Here is a 16,617-nt window from a genome sequence, read left to right as displayed (position 1 = left end):
AGCTCTGCACCCATCAGGGCTTGGCTCTGCACTTCACCTCTCCAGCTTTCTGTGAAAAATGGGCTGAACAAAACTCCGTTTGGTGTCTCCCAAGGGTTCAAAGGGGCTGCAGCCAGTGAGGCCACGCGGGGAGCTGACAGCGGGGTGGCCGAGTGGTACGTGTTGCCTCCACAGAAGCTGTGCCTGGTGCCAGAGGGAGGAGGGATGCACGGGAGCATCTCAGGACCCGCTGGGAGATGGGTCCATCAGGCTCAAGCACCAAAGCTGCTGCAAGTTTTCCCGTCAGCAGTCCCCAGCAATGTGGTCCCAACACAAGCCCCGTAGCCCCTTCCTCAAGAAGATGCCCTGCCCTGCCTCATCCCAGAGAACTGTAGTTTCAATAGCTCAAAAAGTAGAGGAAAAGCCTGATTTTACAGTTGGGCTTTCAGTGCTCTACCATTTTGCCCATGTTCCCAGCCTGGGGCTGAGGCAGTGTGGACAGGTCTGATAACGTGTCCCCGGGTGAGCCTGCCTCTTCATGCATGCGAGTGGTTTAGCAAATGATTCATTTTCTAGATTTGGGCTTTGCTCTGTTTCCGTGACTTTGCAAAACATCTCGTACACCAGAAACTTGTCTTTTATTGGACTTTTTGTTTCTGTTTTAGACTGAAACCTGAATAATTGGAAGCAAAAAGACATCCTTGCGCTGGAAGCAGCCCAGAGTGCGGCACAGCCCTGAACATGACCACAGAGAGTTTTGCAGAGTTCCTGAATAAGCTCAAGGAAATCCATGAGAAAGAGGTTCAAGGTAAGAAGACATGAGAAATCTTATTAAAAACTGGCCAAGGTCCATTTCTTTGTACTGCCACCTCGATCTGTTTGGTTTCATATAACGTGAAGGGAGGAGGAGCGGGTGTGGATTAGGGAGCTTTGGGAATTAGGGCTCAGCAAGGATCACCCACAGGGATGGATGGGGATGCAGGGTCACAGCCTGGCCCTCGGGGGAGCACACCCTCCAATGGCACCTTGGCATCTCACACCAGTAGAGGTCGAGGTTTCTTGAGAAAATCAGAAACTTTTCGGGTGATGAGGACTAGCAGAAGAGAGGGGGCATTCCTGCATCTGATGTTACTGGAGAGCAAGCCACGGAGGTGCTCAGCCTCTGCAGGAATCCCACTTGCTCCAAGCATTGGTCACAGGGGATTTGGCTCCTTTCCTGCTCCCGCTGCTGTGGTCTGCGATAAAGGTAAATCGGGAGGTTTGCAGAAGTGACATGCACGCCTGCTGGGCATCTTCTCTGAGTGATGTGGATTGGAGTCTATTTGGACACTGAGGGATCAAAGGGAAAGTGGAAAGATACAGTCATCTATAAGCAGAAGCAGCAGGAGTATGAGACTGTTAAAAAAAAAATAATCTTAAGAGTCAGGTTGGGTAGTTTGTTCCTCTAGGGAATAAATTATTCCTCAGATCATACATCACTAAAATAAGAACCATTACGTTAAGCAACCAAATGCCAAATCCAATTGTTTTCCCATTAGAATAATTCCCAGTATCAATATTATGAACAACACAACAGCGCTTTTGGAGGATTCCGGCTTATTAATTCATTCTTCTCTTGTGTAATTTCAAGCCATGTGAGAGCTAGAGGAAACTGTTGAGCAATTCAAACCACATGTTTACATCAACTTTGCATAAAATGGATTTGACAGGATGTAACGTCTGCAGATCCATCAACGAAAACTGCTCTTGTTCAGCTGTAAATACCCTCCAAGATGCTTTGCGGCCCTAAGAGTTATAAAATACTGTCCACCTGGGAAATGAGCGCTGTGACAAGAAATCAGCAGAAACAAAACTAAAACAGACTTTTTTGGGGTGGGAGGGAAATGCAGACTCATTGAACAGTGGAAATAGAAAATGTGCTCATATTTGTACAACTTTTCCAGCTATATTAAACTGTGATATTGTTTAACACAGGTAATGTGTTGCTCCTTCTTGGAAATAAGGTTTGTAAGTTGATGAGGTTTCTGCAAAGCCAGGCACCTCCTGAAGTTCCATCTTTGCATTTTGTCTCCAAAGTGCAGGGGAACTGGCAATAAATACCCACCTCTCTGTCTCTGTTCGTTATTCCAGGTCTGCAAAGCAAGCTGACGGAGCTGACGACGGAGAAGTGCCGGTGAGCAACACCACGTCTGCTCAACCCACGCTGCGGCGGGACGGGGGGGCGGAGGGGAGGTTACGCCGCTTCATTTTCAGACCTCCCGGGCACTCCTCCCGGGCGGCCTGATTTAGAGAGCACAGTTTGCCTTTCTGGCTCTGCCAAATTCAAGCCTTTTGGTGGCTTTTGCCATGCAAGTCCTCAGCACAGGCAGGGCTTGGGGCCAGCGCAGCCCACCTCCAGTTTGCCTTCCCGCCGGCAAGTGCTGTTCGTGCCAACAGGCACTCGCTCTCTTGGGAAGCAATAAACTGGGATAAAGCAAGCTGCTAACTCCAGGGGTGGGTGTCACAGGGCAGCGTCTGGGCTCTAAAACACATTTGTTTCCCCTCCTGCCACACAAGCAAAAGCAATTCAGCCACACTGGTGTGAGCAGCACGGAGGAGTCAGGGCAGAAATCCTCCCCCTCGGCAGAGTGCTGCAGATAAAGGCAGAGATTTTGGGGAGAAATCTAATAATCCTTTCTCTGTTCGGTTTCTTCAACTAGTGATGCTCAGAGAATTGAAGAGCTGTTTGCTAAAAATCACCAATTAAGGGAACAGCAGAAAGTCCTTAAAGAAAATGTAAAGGTGTTAGAAAACAGGTAAGATTTGTTTTTCAACAGGGCGCTGTTATGTGGCAGCAAGTGCACCCTCCAAGGGGGAGAGTTTGGGGTTTGTTGTGTTCCCAGAAGTGGAATGTAACTTGTGAACCTCTTTTTTGCTTATACTCGGCTGCTGGGAGAACTGGGGGAATCCAGGCACGTGCAGAGGAGCTTTCCTAAGCTGATGATGGTGGGACTGGATTAGGGCGGGGGTGGAAGGGCCAGGACTGGACTGCACGGGTGATAGTCCCTCTCACCAGTTCTGGGCGGTGGGCTGGGTGTTCACGGTTCTCCGTGGGGAGGGCAGGAGCTTATTTCCCCCAGGGGAACCGCGTGGTACCAAACCGCCGTGGGTTTTCCTCCAGGCTGCGAGCGGGTCTCTGTGACAGATGCATGGTCACCCAGGAGCTGGCGAAAAAGAAGCAGAATGAATACGAGACCTCCCATTTCCAGAGCCTGCAGCACATCTTCATCCTCAGTACGTACCGCCGCCTGCTGTAAGCTCAGCTTTGGCTGGCTGAGCCTTTGCTCAGTTAATGCCTCTCCCAGATAGTTGCACGTGAGCCCTCGCGGTGCTAAAGGGCACCCAGGAGGGGTTTGGGGATGGGGAGAAGGGAGGGAGCCAATGCGAGTGTGGGGGCCTTGAAAAATCACCTCTGACCAGAAAAACGAGAAACGATCAAGCCAAGAGCAGCCCTGAGCGGGCCAGGCCATGTCAGCTGCCTGGAAAACAGATGCATTTGGCACCGCAGAAGCGACACTCTGGCAAAGACAGGAAAGTCACAGCAGCAGCTCAGCACGGGTAAATGGAAATCAAGCAACACGTGTGATGGATCTTCTCCCGAGGCTTTGGCAGAGCTCCCGGCACTGCTCGGGCTTGGGGTGTTTTTCCCCAGGGATCTGGCTGGCCCAGAGGAGGGTCGTGGGGGTAAAGGAGATAAGGCGTGAGGAGGGATGGAGAGGTGCCAGCAGCCCTTGGTTTATCTCCCCTGTTACGCCACTGCTTCCCAAGCGCTGCTTTCGAGCAGGAGCAAGCTGAGGCAGCAGCCCACCCTGCCCGGGATCCTGCCTGCTCTCGCTCGCTGCCTCCTCGCCGCGGAGCCCGGCTGCTGGGTGCTCACAGCTCCCTCTGGTCTTTGTCCCCTCCACCTCGAGGTCCCCAGCCCTCCCCCTACACAGCATCCACTCATCGGAGGCGGCCGTGGTGCTCACGGGCAGGATGCTGGCTCTGTTCATCCCACCCCATCTGGGTTGCGCTCTCCCCCCAAGCCGGACAGGCTGCAAGCAGCCCCCCAGTTCAGACCAAACCTGAGATGGAAAGTCACTCCCTTTTATCCCTTAGCCGCCAGCGTGTTTTCATAGAAGGAAGGAAATTCGGCATCCCTCCAAAACCTCGTGCTGTTCCCTCCTCCTCCCCCTTGCACCCCAACCAGCTGCGATGAGCACCAGCTCTCTCCTTGCAGCACCCAAATCCACGGCACAACTTGTGTCCCTACAGCTAACGAGACGAGCCGCCTGAGGGAAGAGAACAAAACTCTCAAGGAAGAACTGAAGAGGCTCCAGAGCCTGGAGTAAGTGCTCTCCTGGGTTTCATTCATTAGGAGGGGTATTGGTAAGAACAGAGGCATCCCCACAGCCGAGCAAGGTTACATCCAGACCATGGTGTCTTCTGGGGTATTTTAGCATCTAATTCCTACAGATTCCTGTAGATGTTAGAAACCAAAACACCCATAATGGTCTCCAAGCCTTTGTTGACCTTTGCTCGCTCCCCTGTTCACCTGCACCCAAGGATTCAGTTTTTGGGGAACAAGGGTATTCAATACCCCCCCTTGAGGGACTGCTCATGGGAAACAAAGCATTGGGCTACTTGCCTTGGCCACGGACCTCAACCTGGCCTTCCATGGATTTTTCCATGGCACCAGCTCCCCTCCTGCAACAGCCAGAGAAGGTCTCCAGGGAGCAGGTTGTGTTTTGGGGGAAGGATAGTGATGTGCGAGGGACTGAGATGGGATTAAGAGGGAGATGTGACCTGTGCCAACAGGTTCATATCCCAGCAGAGCACTGTGCTGAAAGCCAAGTAACCTGCCTGGCTGGCCAATATATACAAATCAGCTCATTCCTCAAGGTTTTAAAGTCCAGAGGAATTAGCACTGAGGGATTAGTTTAGAAACAAGTTTTCTTTGGAGCACAGAAACACCATCCGCTTAAAGAGAAACTCTAGCTTTTAATCCTCGATGCTTCCCAAGGCAAGTTTCAGAGCAGGGGGTTTGCTGAGCACCGAGTGCTCCTGCTCTGCTCTGCTCTGCTCTGCTTTGCTCTTCCTTGGGCTGCTGGATAGGAAGATTTCCAACCAAACACCCATGTCTCGGCATCAGGGTCCAGCCAGGACTTTGTCCGTGCCATAAGCGTAGGTCTCTGAGACCCAGTGGCTCCCTCATAGTGACCAAGAGCATCAGCCCCATCAGCTCGATAGGGTGAAGTGGCAAAGCTGCCACATCCCCATGCTGCATCCACCCCTCCATCAGGCTGAAAGCCCACCCGGGGATGTACAGGTTCTCACAGAGCTTTTGCAATTGCCGCAGTTGGGTTTTGGCTCACCCAACGTCATGGCTTCCTGCGACGTTACCCATGGCCAAGTGGGGAAATCAGACCTTGAGCTGTCCTGCTGGCTCTATCCCATGCTCCAGACTGGAGTTGAGCTAGTGATAAGCCGCAACAGAAGGAGGTGAGTCTGAGGATCCGGTATATCCACATACATATAAATATGTATATTTATATATCAGGCCCTATAACTCAGAGCTCTCAAACCTTCCTTCTCCTGCCCCTTCCTATTCATTCATGTCCTTTTCCTTTCAACAGGGACAGGACAAAGCACCCAGGAGTCAGTTCCAGAGAAAGCAGCTCCACTCCCAGCTCCCCTTTGGCTTTACTGTCCCCAGTGAGCAGGAACGTCAGCACCGAGAAAGCAGCTCACAGGGGAGCAGAAGAAGCCCACCACGATGCACCAGGCCTTGAGCTGGGAGAAGGTAGGTGCTGCTGGCTCCCACCACCCTCGAGGGACCTGGGGCTGGGAAGAGTGGCTGAGCTATGGTTCAAAGCCGCTCTGGGAAAGGGTCTGGAGAGCAAAGACCAAGCTGTTGGCAGCTCAGATGGACATCACCATGGGCAGAATAGCTGCTGGAGGGGAAAATGCACGTCAAGGGAGGAACACGCTGCTCTGCATTAGAACAAAAGACTGCTTGGTTGTCCTCACTGTAAGACAAGTTCTGTGCAGGTGTGGACCCACCACCCATTGCATGCAGAGACCATGTCATTGCCTTGCTGCCACCTACACATGCAGCGGAGGGTACGTTCAATAAGGTGCTGGCTTGAGCCGGCCAGAAATTTTGGCTCACAGTCTTCAGTAGGAGGTGGTTGGTGTCAGCCATTGGCATCCTTAGGAGGCTGCAAGATTCCAGCACGCTGCAGGACAGAGCAGCCTGCAACAGCTCTGCCGGACCATCATGGTGACTGGTTGTGTCTTTTTGCAGAAAAGCCTGCAGGACAGAGAAGCTCTCCAAGCAGTAGGACTTCCCCAGGCACTGTCCTCCAAGAAGTCAGCCTTGCAGAAATGGTGAGTTGCCGGAGGTAGCATGATGTCCTCAGGCCTTCTCCCCACCACTGTGGTCATCTGAACTGGATCAAAAGAGGTAGACTGGGACAGGGAAAGAGTAGGAGGTACTTAGATGGTGAAACAGCTAGCCAGACTTGGGCAGTTTGGCGTTGCCAGAGCCAAGCAGGGCACCTACCAAATGTCAGATGCATCCTCTCTGCAGAAATTGCCACTCACTGCAAGCAAAGCATTCAGAGTTTGGCACAGGCCCCTGTCCCCGCTATGAGTGTGCCCGTCTTTGTTTGCTCTTGTGTTTATCCTCCATGGCAACACATCTAGCGTCCTTGAGTCCTCTGCCCATCGCTCTGGTTCCTCTCTCAGATGTCTTGCTGGGGAAAGCTCCGAGGAGTGAAAGACCTGGGGAGATTGTGCTGAGCCACATTTCAGTGTAGCTCGTCCTCAGTTACAGAGTCAGCTCTCCATTATCTGGGCGAGCAAGAAGCTGGAGCATTGTGAGTGTTGAAAAAGCCTGGAGAACATGTAAGCTGTGGGAGTTGTGGGTGCTGAGAACAAATACACCGCAGCAGCCCTGCCCAAGAGCATCACAGATGTCTCTCCATCTGCAGCATAATGAATATTGGTATTTTCAGAGGGCCTGGTATTCAGTGGTTGCCATTTTATGCGTTGATGCAAGCCTGCCATGCCTTTAAAACACAGAGAGTATGTGTCAGCTGAGGGATGCTGAGTGATATGGTGATACTGGGCATTGGGAGACGAGACTGCAGGACCTGGAGCCCTGTTCCTGGTCGTGGGAACTCAAGCCCACATACCCACCCACATAGATGCTTCTGTTTTGGCACAGGCTTTACTCACCTGAACTCCACAGAAAACTTGAAAGAGCAGGTGAAAAGGGGTTTTGGTAAGGCTGCAGGCAGGCTGTGAGGATAATTAATAGGGATCACAGGAAGGGTTGGTGACATCTCCAGGTGGGCAGGGGAAAGTCGAGTCAGAACATGTAGAGAGCCTTTCATGACAGCGGATGGAGATGATGATGTCCTGGCCTCACAGCCGGGTACCCTGCTGGAAATACACCCACGAAATCAGTGCATGCCAGGAGCTGGCGTGAATAAAGTCTAGTGGCCTGACTAAGGGTCAGGGAATTTGCAGGGTCTTATCTTGGTTAAGTCACTGAGTCATGACTCGACTTGAGAGGGGGCACAAGACCTCCTGGGCTACGAATCAGTGCAGCTGGAAAATAAAGAGTACTGTAGATCCCACTAGAAAACAGGAAAGGGAAATTTCCTGGGAAAACCAATCAAAATATGGCTGAGCTGTTGACCAGAATTGCATCAAACAAAGCACTTAGGAGCTGCCTGTCTTGTTCACGCTGGTGAAGAGCTGCGCTTCTATTTGGCGGGACTCCCCTTAGCCACACACTGCCCGGGGTGAGCAGCAGAACAGCTCACCTGGACTTTCTCCCCTCTGCCACAGGCATCCCAGAGGATCTCCAACCAGCTGCACGGAACCATTGCCCTGGTGAGACCCGGCACCAGACCCTGCCTCCTGGAAAAAAGTCCTTTGGGGGCAGCAGTGTCCCCACCAGCAAGGAAGACTCCTCTCCCACCGGAGAATGAGCACAGCCCCAGCCTTGAGGCGTGAGTTACCTGCTCGTGGGTCATGGTGTGGGCATGATCCATGGCCCGTTGCAGCTGTCCCACCGGGCAGACTGTGATGAGATGGCCGGTATTCGCTGTATCTGCCCATCTTCTTCCCCAGACTTCTCCCATAGCCTGGGGGGGGGGGGGAGGTCTCCCAGTTTACACCAGCAAAAAATGACTGGAATCCAGCCCGACGAGATCAGCCTCTTGTTACTCCAGCTTCACTCTGTCAAACAGATCCATAAAGGGAACTGGGTGCCCCCAGCTCCAGCTGGGAGAAGAAGGACTTGCCTCACTGGAGGCAGCAATCCCAGCTCCTCCTTATCTTTTCTAATGGGCTCAGCAATTCCCGGGCTTATCCTCCCCATGGATTTCAGAAGCAGAAGGCTGAGCAAAGCCAGTGAGTTCACTCGTAAAGACAGCAAGTTTCCCAGAGTGGGAGTGGATCTGCTGAGCATTCCCAGGAAAACCTCGCACACACAGAAGCTGCCAAATAACCAGCAATAGCAGGGACTCAGTTTGCAGGGCAGATTCATACACCATACCAACCTTCTCAGCACTGCTGTAAAAATCTCCCATTAAGTGAGATTAGGGGAGGGTGGGCTGTTCTTCTGTCCTGGAGGTCTTCAGGCCCACCAAGGCACTAAGAAAGCCCAATGCAGGGTGGTTAGGATGTGTCTGGCTGGTTTGACAAGTGATTCTCGGCAGCAGTGCTGATGTGAGCAGTCACCTCGTCCCCCCCCACTCGCTCGGCCCCCTGCCTGGAGCTGCTGTGGCCCTGGGATAGGAGGGCGCTGTTGGAGGGTGGGATGGTGATGGCTTCGTGCGCGGTGCCGAGACCCGCTGCCGGCTGCCTGACCCCTGCAGCCACCGGGACCCTCCTCCCCAGCCCAGCACCTGAAGGCAAGCGTGATTCATGGGCCTAGAGCTACAACAGGCAGCAGGGCACGGAAAGAGCAGGAGAGACGGCACACGTCACCTGCAGGATCTGGGAAATCCCATGAAAATTCTCTAATTAACATGATCATTTTTTTCCTGCTTCTTTTAGTTATTTAACAGCGGGCAAACCGGACTCCCCCAAGGTTGCTCCATCCTATGAAAACCTAAAACTGACTGCCCGGAGAGAGCAGCTCTGCCTCCTCCACAAGCACCTTTCCCTGCACCAGCTGGGGCTGGTGAGCAACTGTGCCTCGGCCGACCAGGACGGCGGCAGCTTCTCCAGCCATTTGCTCAGGGCCAAAGACGCCGACGGCAGGACGCGGTTGCGTGATGGCTGGGAAGATCACGCCGCCTTGCTGAAGCTGCCTGCTGCCATGGTGTACGTGAGGGATCAGCACTTGGAGGAGAAGCTGCACCTCCTCAAGCACAGGGAGAGGCTGCAGCATTTCCTCATGCAGCAGTGCCAGCCAGGCCAGCGGGCAGATGGAGACACAAAGCCCACGCCCGAGGAGCGGCCCCTCTCCCCATGGCCAAGCATCACGCCGGGATGCAAGGAGGAAAAGACTTTCCTGGAGGATATTGCAGATGTGAAGGAGAAGAAGGAGCTTTGGCTGAGCCGGGACAGCTCTGAGCTGCGAGAAAAGGCGAAGGTGGCAAGGGACGATGGCGCAGATGTGCCGCTGGATCTGTCAGACTCCGGCCGTGGCAGAGAAACGGGCTGGCACAACCGCCGGGAGCCACGGGCGGCCAGCAGCCCACAGCCCAGCCCCAAGGAGAGCCCCACCGTGCCAGCAGCCCGCGGCCCCTGCGGGAGACACGGGACAGAGCAGGACGACTTGCGCTTCCCCTACTGCTGGCCCAACGCCACCCGGGCACTGCCTGGTGCTGTCGAGGAGGAGGAGGAGGAGGAGGATGCAGCTGTGGTGAGTACAGCTCATGTTGGCACTAACCATGGCCCCTTCCCCACGCCGGGGTGTCCAGCACTGGTGTTGCACCATTGTGACCACCGTTAATGTCCCATAGGAGGATGGCTTTGCTGCGCGTGAAGCCAGTGGGGACGTATTTGCCCATGGCAGAGCCACGCTCAGCCCTGGCTCTCATTCCCCACCTCCCCTCCAGCACCCGTGGGGTTTCCATCCAGGTCCAAGGGCAGGCACTGCCCGTGCCAAGTCCCTCAGGCTGGTGCAGGAGGTGTGCTGGGCTCCCCTGCGACACACCACCAGCGCATAGAAACACCTCTGGGATGCTCGTCCCCATGGGTGTCACAGCCATTGCACAGGGGCTGGGGACGGCCCTTCCTCCTGCCTGGCGAAGGCAGCATTTGTGCTCCCTGTGTCCTACAGCTCGCGCTCTCACGGGCCCATCGGACAAACAACTCCACGACGAGCGACCCAGAGGCCCTTTCAGAGACCGGAGTAAGACTGGCTGTCGGTGCACAGAAGGGAGAAGCAGGTAAAAAGCCCCAGGCAAACGTGACACTGCAGAAGGCAAGAGCAAAAGGTGCATTTTGGGGAAGGTACCTTACAGCCGGGAGCTCTCTGTGCTGGGCTCTGCAGTCCCCTGCAATCCCTGCTGACCCAAGCAGCAGCTCACCAGCACGGGGCTCCCTTCCAGGGACCCAGGTGCTCCTGGCTCCCAGCTCTTTTGGGCCACCAGGGGAACTTTGAGGTTTTCATTTCCGTCCTTGAAGTCTCAATTTTCAACCCTGGGTGTGCCCAAAATTTCAGCTCAGTATCTATGGGGAGAAAATAACCTCAGCTGTTCTGCAGAAGACCCCAGTATCCCTGCCCGGCACAGACCAGGAGCCACCCGTGGGATGCCCTTGCACACCCTGCAGAGCACCCTGCACCCTGCACTCAGCCGCTGGGTGGCACGGAGTTCTCCAGGAGCTAGAGAGGTCAGTTTAGCACCGACCCATTAGCAAAACCCACTCCGTGGCAAGCCGTGGCAAGACAACGTTGCTGCCCCAGCACTACCCTCTGAGGAAAGCAGAAGCTCAAAATTTTCCCCAGCAGAGATGGGGGAAATACTAGAGGTCTGCAGGACTAGCACTGGAAGAACCACGCCTGTCTGTGCCCCCTTGCTCCAAAATATGCCCTGTGCTGGCAGAGCGTGTAGGGCTGAGCATGGAACGAGGGATGCTGCTACCTGCAGCAGGCAGGACAGGATGCTCTCCTCCTTTTCCCTGCGCCATTCCCTGTAAGATCCCTTTCCAGTCCCAAAACCAGCAGCGCTCTTAGTCTGGGGACACACGGTGCTTTCTCCCGGCCTGACCCCCATGGGATGTGGGTGCCAGGTTTGCCCGGGCGGGTGGGAGGCAGCAGCCATGGGGAGCGGAGCAGGAAGCACGTCTGCTGAGAGCTGCTCGGTACCAGCCGTACTGGCTCGGCCAGAAAGTTGAGCTCACCTGGATTAGTTGGTCTGGGCGTGTCGGAGCGGTTTGGGAACACTCTCCGGAGCAGGATTTTGCACAGTGGAAAAAAAAAAAAACAAAAAAAAAAAAACCCAACACATGGGGAGTTCTCTGTGATTTACATGCTAAAGCGATATCATCATAGCAGAAGAATTTCAGCTGATTGCATTCTGGGTGTGGGAATACAGGACTTTCTTCAGTTCTCACCTTAAGGTTGACATGAAGCCCAGGAAACAATACACAAACACTTCTGCGCTTTCTAGTGAACCTTAACCTGCGGAAGGATGAAGTCAGGATGGGATCAGACTAGAGGGGTTCTAGGAGTGCCTGACAGCGGCACTATCTGCCTCCCACCTGGGCAGGGGCAGCAAGGGAGGCTGCCCTGCCTACAGTCCCACCTCAGCTAGACCTGGGTGTCAGGAGCAAGAAGTATGGAGGTCCTGGAATGCCCCTGGTCCTCGGAAGAGGGCACAGCTCCGTCCCCAGCCCTTCCTGCCCTTCCATGGCCAGAGCGGGTGTGCCGCTCCGGGTGCAGACAGGGTGATGCCACCGTCAGCAACGCTCGGTCCCTGGCCTGGGAGGCTTCACTCTGTGCAAAGGTCGGGTGCGTGCCTGGTGCGCGCAGGTACATGTCTGGGGTTGAGTAGCCTTGGGGCCTGTGTGCAGCAAAATCTTTTGGCTGGGCAGGGAAGCAGCTCCCCCACCTTTCCTTCCTCTGCTCCTCAGCGCACGTTCCCTGCCAAGAGCCACCGACCAGCACCAGGAGCACACTTGAGGATTGTTTATTTTGGCCTCTTTACCCAGACATGCTTCTCCCCACCTGGGTTTCAAATGGGAAGGTGCAGTCTGGGGTTTTAAACACCCCTCAGCTTCCCAACCTGCATGTGGCCACGGACTTTGGGGCAGCACTTGCGCCCTTGGGGTAGCAAAGTCCTACGGATACAGATATTTTGGGAACTGGTTCCCCAACAGAGTCCTGTTGGATCTCCCATAAACATTCATTTCAAGGCAGGTAGCTCACAGTGTCTCTGCTTTGCAACACAGTTTACTGCTCAACCTGTTTTCTGCCTCGATGGCTCTCAGATCTTGGGCCGCGGGCTCTGCATCTGCTTGTGAGCTTGTCGGGCCTCCCACCAGCCAAAAACCCCTTCCTTTTGTGTTTCCTTAGATGACAATGACACTGAGTCTGGGAAGCAGGAATCCGATGAGCCAGACACGACGGACAGTGAGGTTTGTTCGCTCTCCTTAGCCACTAGCTTAGGCTGTCGGGTCCAAAAGGTGTAAGACGGGTTGTCCTTGCCTGAGCTCACTCCAGAAGGTGATGGCTCTTCCTACACAAGGTGCCAAACCCCATTCCCACACTCTTACCCAACTTGTTGCTGAGGGATAGAGATATCACTCTTTCCAGCTAGTCAAGGGGATTTATGAACAACAGCATTTGTCACCACTCGATTGCAACGGTCACAAAAGTCCCCAGCAATGCCGCCGGGCCATAAACTCCCCGGGAAAGCCAGAGCAGGTTGTAGACTAACTGCTCTTCTCGTTGGTGTAGGTGGCTGCCCCGTATGAAGACGATATCCTGCAAGAAGCCCAGGCTGATGGGAAATATTTTTGCACCAAAGACAAAGTTCATGCGCTGCAGAAGAAGAGAAAAAGAGGACAGGATCCCTGGACAAAAGGTAGGGAGGAGGAGTTCCTCGTGGCATCAGCTCAGGGCTACAACTTCTGATGCTTCTCAAGAAGCTCCTGTGAGAAATGCCCGAGGGCACCCGCTGCCTTCCCTGCAGCGGAGAGGAGGGTGCTCCTCTGAGGAGTGCATGCCACGCTGCAAACAAATGTTTGCCCAAGGTGTTACAGTGGATCATTTCCCTGCGATAAGACACGCCGTGCTGTGTTTTGGCAACGGTTGTATCTCCAGTCAGAGGAGCCCCTGCTAATGGTTAGCCAGGGGAGCCTGGGCAGGGTGGTCAGGAGAGCGCTCCTGAGCACCTAAGCTAACAGGGCTAAGTCCCTCATGTTTGCTTAGCCGGTCGGGGAGGCGGTGATTGGAGAAGGCCAGATTCCCAGGGCTGAGTTATTGACATTCAGAGAAAGGTTTCTGCCAGCTCTGTTGATCTTCCAGTGCGTCTGTGGAGGTTTCCCTGCTGACAGAGGAATGTGTCGTACCCATGTTTCCTACAGGTGAATAAGCAGAAAACTGCTCCTGATAAGGGCAAAGATAAGTCAGTGTGCCTGTCAAGTCTTAAAAAGTGCTCTGTCAGAAATACCCCGCTACTCACCTCCTTCGGACAATCGCTAAAGACAGGGAGATGTTGACCCAGTACAAATGCAGAGAGCGGGGTTGCTTAAGCACGAAGGGAGCTTGTTTAACAGGCAAGAGCTGCCCCTTGCTCTGTGCTCGGCCTTCAGAGATGCCTGCCTGCTCGGGGGGACACCACCGCAGCGGAGTGCGAAGAGGATTTGCTCTGCAAAACCAGCCGCTCGGAGCAATGGGGAGGAAGCTGCTGTGTGCTCCCCAGGGCAGACAACATCCAGCCCTCTGGGACTGGACAGGAATGTCCCGAGTGAGGGCAGGATGTGGCAGGAATGGGGTGATGGAGAGGCATCTCTCAGCGTGTGGTGTGTGCTATGTACCATACTGGAAGGGGGAGAAATCCAAGAAATGCATCCCACTGGTCTGGGTACCCTCTCAGGTACACTCCTGCACCAGGTGGGCTCTCTGCCCGTTTCTGCTCCACACGTTGTTTTCATTTCCAGGGTCACGACAGCCTCCCCCAGGTACCTGTGCATCTTAGGGGTGAGAGGGGCTTCTCTTCCTCTTTCCTTTGCTGAGCTTCGCTTCCTTCTGCACTGCCCCTGTTTTGGAATGAGGCCGCACTGACCTCATACACGTAAATCCATTCTGTGGTTAACTCCTGCGGTCATCTTGCTGTTTACAGGAGTTAAGAAGTCAATGAGAGGAAGAAAGAAAGTCAAAGTGGAGCAGTGCTCAGCGGGGATCGCGAAGGAATCGGAGAACTCCTCTGCTTCCCACAATGATACCTCTGAGGAGAGCTAACAGCAGGGCAGGCTGAGAAGTGACACAGATGCTGCAGACCAAAGGGGAGGGCTCGAAGACCTCAGCATCTCACCCATGCTGGGAAAGTGACTCCTCCTGCTGTGCTGGGCGAGGCAGTGGGGAATTCACAAGGACTCATTGATGAGTAGAGCACCCTGAAAATCTTCACTCGGTGCCCTGGCAGAGGCTCGGCAAGCAAGAGCCATGCAGGAGATACCTGGAGCAGCCGGGTCACTGCTGGTGGAGCTGCACATTCAGGGACCCCCAGCCCTGCGCTGGAGCAGACCCTCAGACTGGTGCTAGGAAGAGGAGAGGTCCTCTTTGCAGCACTCACCCTTGATCAAGACCATGTTCTTCCCCAGGATTTCGTGGAAGGAGAAAAGACTACACAGACCCTGCTCCCCACGGACAACGTCCTGGTGGCTGGCCGAAGGGTGGCCACCAAGCTGAATGCAGGGCCCCATGCACAAACCTGCACTGATTAAATTCCCTACCCAGGTTTCATACATGTGTGGATCTTGTTTGACCTGGAGAAAGCCCATGGTTTTGTTTTCTAGTTAAGTGAGGAGCAAGCATGTGCTTGGGAGGTGGGACATGTCCCTGGAGAGGGCAGGGAGAAGAGCAGGGTAAGGGAGGTCTTGCGTGTTCCCTCTCCTCAAGGTGTCCTGCATGCCTGGAAAAGGCAGGTGAGTGAGACCCAGCTGTGGCTCACAGCAGAGCACCAGCTCAGCAGTTCACGCTGACCTTGGCAGGACTGCCAGGAGCTTGTTTTCACGTGGATAAACTGTTCTTAAACAATTTTTTCTGACGCACTAAGCACAGGCAAGTTTTCCATCAGCATCAAGTGACAGGGTTCTCTAGCCAGCAACGGGATGAGAAGGGCTGCAGCGAGCATCCCTGCAGCCACGACGTTGCACCAGGAGCCAGGCTGGGTTGTTTCGAACGCACGTGTGGAGAACAGGGCCGAAACAGAGGGATACCAGAGAAGTGCCAGAGATGGCACTTGCCCCGTCTGATACGCCACGACATCCTTTACCCACAGTTATTTCTATTTAAATGTGGTTTTGTTTGCCCATTCAGGGGAATGGAGGGCAAAGCACCGCAAGCCAAGCGCCCAGCCCATCAAGGGCATCCTTTCTGCACACCCTGCAGTGCATTCCCACTTTCCCAGAGCAAGCAGGCAGCAAAAAAACCCACCCCAAGAAGCTCCAGCCACAAGGGAGCAGGGACAGGGAGGAGGGTTTTTTCCCAAAACTCCGCAGTTTTGCAGAGCTCGTTGGATGCCACAGGGTATCTTCATTAGCAGGAAGCTGGCTGTGGAAGCGCAGATAACCCTCGGCAGAGCAGCAGGGCAGGATGAGGGGTTCTATTTGGGCGGAGCATGAGGGTTAACACGCTCCTGCCTTCACCACGTCCCAGGCAGACTGTATCCCTTCGCTAGAGATCATGGGCTGCTGATGGGTTTTTCCTCCTCGCATTCAATCAGGTCTCTCAGCAGCTTCTGCTTAACACCAGCCCAGACCCCAAGAAGCAGAGCAAGAGCTGACAGGTTGGAGTCGCAGCAGGAATTTGTATCCCACTTGCACCCCTGTGGCAATGGCTTCCCCCCAAAACCCCGTGCAGCAGAGGCTGCGCTTGGCCAGCGAAGCTCCTTTGGACTCAACCCTTCAGTCCTCTGCACTGAGGAGCAAAGTCCCAGCTTGTGCGTTGTCCACTGGCATTGGATATTCCGGGAATCTGTGTCCTGGAGGTCTGTGCTCAGAAATCCTTGAGATGTCCAGGTTATAAGGTGGTAATGGGTCTAAGGAGAAAGCAGCACCTCCATGCCCAGCACCAGCTGCACTGGTGATGCCCTATGTCCGGGTGAAGCAGTGGGAGGCGGGTGGGCAGCGCAGGAGGGAGCCTGGGGTGCTCATGGCACAACCACCCGATGGGCAGAGCCCAACTGACACAGCCCCTCCTCCTCAGGACCAGTTCAGCCCAGTAACGTCCGTCTCTGGTTTTCCAGCTCCGTGCTGCGATGTGGACAGGGCGCAGAGGAGCTGGCGCAAGGAGGGGCCGCGCAGCTGCGGGGCGCTGGGTTGCAGGGCTGATTCATCCCAGCTCGAAGGGTTCATCGGATCATGGACGTGGAAAGTGGATCAGGGCCACAACTGGCGCCTTCCCCTTTCGTCCCGGGCAGC

At 54.6% G+C, this 16,617-nt stretch overlaps 1 protein-coding gene across 1 annotated transcript; it reads left to right on the top strand.

The window, feature by feature from the left end:
• Positions 1-720: 720 nt before the first annotated feature.
• On the top strand, positions 721-14,434 carry RBBP8NL (RBBP8 N-terminal like). The gene is made up of 13 exons (XM_086474897.1): positions 721-787; positions 2,110-2,152; positions 2,679-2,774; positions 3,140-3,252; positions 4,273-4,345; positions 5,634-5,800; positions 6,305-6,387; positions 7,858-8,021; positions 9,073-9,886; positions 10,307-10,415; positions 12,545-12,606; positions 12,929-13,055; positions 14,316-14,434. Exons 1-13 carry the CDS (start codon positions 721-723, stop codon positions 14,432-14,434), a joined length of 2,037 nt encoding a protein of 678 aa, XP_086331023.1.
• The last annotated feature ends 2,183 nt before the right edge of the window (positions 14,435-16,617 follow it).

The sequence above is a fragment of the Leptosomus discolor genome, chromosome 17 (assembly GCF_034619465.1).
Source record: "Leptosomus discolor isolate bLepDis1 chromosome 17, bLepDis1.hap2, whole genome shotgun sequence".
NCBI lineage: Eukaryota > Metazoa > Chordata > Aves > Leptosomiformes > Leptosomidae > Leptosomus > Leptosomus discolor.
The sequence above is the reverse complement of the archived record's forward strand: the minus strand, read 5'-3'. Positions and strand labels throughout refer to the sequence as shown.

Excerpts from the sequence above, each read along its gene's own strand:
- RBBP8NL (XM_086474897.1), top strand. The coding sequence starts at position 721 with ATGACCACAGAGAGTTTTGCAGAGTTCCTGAATAAGCTCAAGGAAATC. Across the intron at positions 8,022-9,072 it reads CACAGCCCCAGCCTTGAGGC|TTATTTAACAGCGGGCAAAC; the intron begins GTGAGTTACCTG and ends TGCTTCTTTTAG. Across the intron at positions 12,607-12,928 it reads CAGACACGACGGACAGTGAG|GTGGCTGCCCCGTATGAAGA; the intron begins GTTTGTTCGCTC and ends TCGTTGGTGTAG.